The sequence below is a fragment of the Manacus vitellinus genome, unplaced genomic scaffold (genome assembly GCF_001715985.3).
Source record: "Manacus vitellinus isolate BGI_N305 unplaced genomic scaffold, ASM171598v3 scaffold_127_pilon, whole genome shotgun sequence".
Classification (NCBI taxonomy): domain Eukaryota; kingdom Metazoa; phylum Chordata; class Aves; order Passeriformes; family Pipridae; genus Manacus; species Manacus vitellinus.
This window is the reverse complement of record NW_021938935.1, coordinates 56,893-61,271: the sequence shown is the minus strand read 5'-3', so window position 1 is coordinate 61,271 and position 4,379 is coordinate 56,893. Positions and strand designations below refer to the sequence as shown.

Sequence of the window (4,379 nt, the reverse complement as noted above, 5' to 3'; positions counted from 1 at the left end):
TGCCACCCGCTGACGTAGACGGGGAGTGCCAGGCTGGGACTTCACCCTCGTCCTGGCCCGTGCCAGGATCCGGGAAGCACCAGGATTCCCAAGGCTCCAGGATCCCTGAGGCCGCTCCTGGGAGCCAGAGACTGTGGATTTACCCCCTCTAAAGCGACACACCCCCCCCAGCCTCAGCCCTACCAAAGCCTCCCTATTAATAGCCCCACTTGCCGGGTCGGGAATGCCGAGCCCCCTGCACGGCCCCCTGCGGGCTCCTCCCGGGGATCCCGGCCCCTTCCCTCCCTCATCGCGTGCTTCCTGTGCAGATCCAAGGCGGAGATGGGCCACACGTGCCGGGGCACCATCAACCTGGCCACGGCCAACATCACCGTGGAGGATTCTTGCAACTTCATCATCTCCAACGGCGGCGCCCAGACCTACCACCTGAAGGCCAGCTCCGAGGTGGAGCGGCAGCGCTGGGTCACCGCCCTCGAGCTCGCCAAGGCCAAGGCTGTCAAGATGCTGGAGGAGTCAGGTATGGCATTGCTGGGATCCCACGGGAGCCAGAGCAGGGGCACGGTGCCCTCAGGGTGAAATCCGGTGTCCAACAGGACCCAGGGCAGGATCCCAGTGTCCCCAGGGCAGGATCCTGGTGTCCCCAGGGCAGAATCCCGGTGTCCCCAGGGCAGGATCCCAGTGTCCCCAGGGTGGGGTGATGGTGCCCCTCAGGACAGGATTCCAGTGACCTGACAGTGAAATCCCAGTGCCCAGCAGGACCTAGGATAGGATCCTGGTGCCCTAGGCAGGATCTCAGCGCTCTCAAGGTGAAATCCTAGTGCCCCATAGGACCCAGGGTAGAATTCCAGTGTCCCCAGTGCAGGATCCCAGTTCCCCGCAGAGCAAGACCCCAGTGCTGCACAGAACCCAGGCCAGGATCCCAGTTCTCCATGGAACGCTGGGCAGGATCCCAGTGCCCTGGGCAGAATCCCAGTGTCCCACAGGCCGCAGGGCAAATTCCCAGTGCCCTCAGGGTGAAATCCTAGCGCCCAACAGGACCCAGGACAGGATCTCGGTGCCTCAGCACATGATCCCCTGTACCCCGCAGAACCTGGGGGAGGATCCTAGTGCAGGATCCCAGTGCAGGATCCCAGTTCCCCACAAGACCCAGGACAAAATCCCAGCGCCCCACAGCACCCAGGGCAGGATCCCAGTGCCCTGCAGGACCTGGATCAGGATCCCAGTGCCCCATGGGACCCAGGGTAGATCCCAAGGCAATATCCCAGTTCCCCACAAGACCCAGGGCAGGATCCCAAGGCAATATCCCAGTTCCCCACAAGACCCAGGGCAGGATCCCAAGGCAATATCCCAGTTCCCCACAAGACCCAGGGCAGGATCCCAAGGCAATATCCCAGTTCCCCACAAGACCAAGGGTAGGATCCCAGCACCCTGGGTGGGGTCCCAGTGTCCCACAGGCCCCAGATCAGGCTCCCAGTGCCCCGCAGGCCCTAAGGCAGGATCCCAGCCCCCTCAGGGATTTGGGGATCCCCCGTGCTCCCCTTGGCAGCCCCCCCATCGCCCCCCGGTGCGGCGGGCGCTCAGAACCGGGCGTACGGGACAATCTCCCCCCGCTGCATCCCAACCCACGGTTCCCATCCCTTCCCCGTTCCCTCAGACGACTCCGGCGACGAGTCAGTGTCGCAGACGGACAAGACGGAGCTGCAGAACACACTGCGGATTCTGTCCAGCAAGGTGGAGGACCTGAGCACCTGCAACGACCTGATCGCCAAGCACGGCACGGCCCTGCAGCGCTCGCTCAGCGAGCTCGAGGCCTTGCGCCTGCCCCCCGAGAGCACCGACAAGATCAAGCAGGTCAACGAGCGGGCCACGCTCTTCCGCATCACCTCCAACGCCATGATCAACGTGAGGCTGCCTTCCCTGGGGGAAACAGGCGGGAAAACCAGCGGGAGAACCAGCGGGCACTCGTGTTTGGGTTCGGTTTTGTCCCCGCAGGCCTGCAGGGATTTCATGCTGCTGGCGCAGACACACGGGAAGAAGTGGCAGAAGTCGCTGCAACAGGAGAGGGATCAGCGGATCCGGCTGGAGGAGACGCTGGAGCAACTGGCAAAGCAGCACAACCACCTGGAAAGGGCGTTCCGGGGGGCCACGGTGCTCCCTGCCGGCACGCCCGGCACCGGCGGCTCTGGGAAAGGTGGGATGGGACGAGGCTGCTTTCCCTGAGCTTCCCTCACTCCGCTGATCCCAGGGGGTGGGTCTGTCTCGCGTCACCTGTGCAGCCAAGGGATTTTGGCACCGACGGCACACTCCAAATTGGCTCCCTCTGACACCCTGTGGAGTTGCCGGGGTGGTGTGTGACCCCTCTGGCAAAGGCAGGATGGGACAAGCCAGGTGTTCCCCAGCTGCTTTCCTGAGCCAGGCTCAGCTTCCCTCAGTCCCCTGATCCCCAGGGCTGGGTCTGTCCCCTGTCACCTTGTGTACCCAAGGGATTTTGGCACTTAAAACCGGCTCCAAAGTGGCTCATCTGAGCCTTACCTGTGTGACCCCTACCTGCTGGTGACAGGGGCCTCCCAGTGTCTCACTGGTGGGAAAACTGGGAGCGATGTCCCTTCCTTAACAGCACTGTCCCCTTCCCAGATCTGTGCTGCCCCTCCAAAGGTGACATGAGCGACGAGGACGACGACAACAACGAGTTCTTTGACGCCCCCGAGATCTTCCCCATGCCTGACATGATGGGCCACAAGTGAGTTCTGGGGGGCTCTGGGGGGGCCCCACTGCCTGCACCTCCTTGGAAGCGATCACCCTGTTTTCCACCCTTTCCAGGAGAACTGGGAGCAACATCAGCGGCACCAGCAGCGACATCAGCCTGGATGAGCAGGTGGCACGGGGGTTTATGGCTTTGGGGCGGGAACAGGCCTGGGCTGGGGGTCCCCGAATTCCCACAGAGGGGTTTTGGGGGGTCACAGTGATGAAACAGCCCTCGAGGGGAAGAGGGCTGGGCTGAGAGTACCCTAATTCCTACAGAAGAGTTTTGGGGGGTCACAGTGGTAGAACAGCCCTTGTCTCCCCCCTCCCCAGTACAAGCACCAGGTTGAGGACACCAAGAAGGAGAAGAGAACCCGCATTCCCTACAAACCCAACTACAGCCTCAACCTCTGGAGCATCATGAAGAACTGCATCGGGAAGGAGTTATCCAAAATTCCCATGCCAGTGAGCGCGGATACATCCGGCGGGTGGGCTCGGGGCTCCCCAAAAAGCCCCTTTTCTGACCCATTTCTGCCTTGCAGGTGAACTTCAACGAGCCACTGTCGATGCTCCAGCGGCTGACAGAGGACCTGGAGTACCACGAGCTCCTGGACCGGGCGGCCAAGTGCGAAAATTCCCTGGAGCAGCTGTGCTACGTGGCCGCCTTCACCGTCTCCTCCTACTCCACCACCGTCTTCCGCACCAGCAAACCCTTCAACCCGCTCCTGGGGGAGACCTTCGAGCTGGATCGGCTGGAGGAGAGCGGGTACCGCTCCCTCTGCGAGCAGGTGTGGCCAGCCCCGCCCTCCCGGCCTCTCTTATTCCCTTGGGATGGCCAGCACTCAGCTGTTCCCAATCCCTGTCCAGGTGAGCCACCACCCCCCGGCCGCTGCCCACCACGCCGACTCCAAGCACGGCTGGACGCTCCGCCAGGAAATCAAGATCACCAGCAAATTCCGAGGGAAATACCTCTCCATCATGCCTCTAGGTGAGCATCCTGGGATTTTGGGAGCCGACCGAGGCTCCGGGCGTGGTTCCTGACACAGTTTGTGCCCCACCCTCAGGTACCATCCACTGCGTCTTCCACTCGTCCGGCAACCACTACACGTGGAAGAAGGTGACCACCACCGTGCACAACATCATTGTGGGGAAGCTGTGGATAGACCAGGTGGGAAATCACGGATATGGGAGCGCCCTGGTCCTGTATGGATCCCTTGGGAGCAGGGTGGGGGTGGGTCTGACTGTCACCTTGCCTCTGCAGTCGGGTGAGATCGAGATCATCAACCACAAGACGGGTGACAAGTGCAACCTCAAGTTTGTCCCTTACAGCTACTTCTCCCGGGATGTGGCAAGGAAGGTAGGGAAAACAGGGAAGCGCGGGACATCCCGGGGTGCCTGTGTCCTGATTGGTGCCACCCCCTCTCCCTCCAGGTGACCGGGGAGGTGACGGACCCCTCGGGGAAGGTGCACTTTGTCCTGCTGGGCACGTGGGACGAGAAGATGGATTGCTACAAAGTCCAACTGGGAATGGGGGACAATGGAGCCGAGGCCCGGCCCCGAGCCCACGAGTCCGAGGACAGCCGGGTGCTGCTGTGGAAGCGGAACCCGCTCCCGTGAGTCGGGAATGCGGGATGAGG

The 4,379-nt window shown here is 62.3% G+C and overlaps 1 protein-coding gene across 1 annotated transcript; it reads left to right on the top strand.

Annotated features, from left to right (window-relative positions):
- Positions 1-313: 313 nt before the first annotated feature.
- Positions 314-4,359, top strand: OSBP (oxysterol binding protein). Its single transcript, XM_029965965.1, has 11 exons — positions 314-517; positions 1,655-1,902; positions 1,993-2,191; positions 2,635-2,740; positions 2,821-2,875; positions 3,076-3,207; positions 3,285-3,530; positions 3,610-3,730; positions 3,807-3,910; positions 4,004-4,099; positions 4,174-4,359. Exons 1-11 carry the CDS (start codon positions 322-324, stop codon positions 4,357-4,359), a joined length of 1,689 nt encoding a protein of 562 aa, XP_029821825.1. The 5' UTR covers positions 314-321.
- The last annotated feature ends 20 nt before the right edge of the window (positions 4,360-4,379 follow it).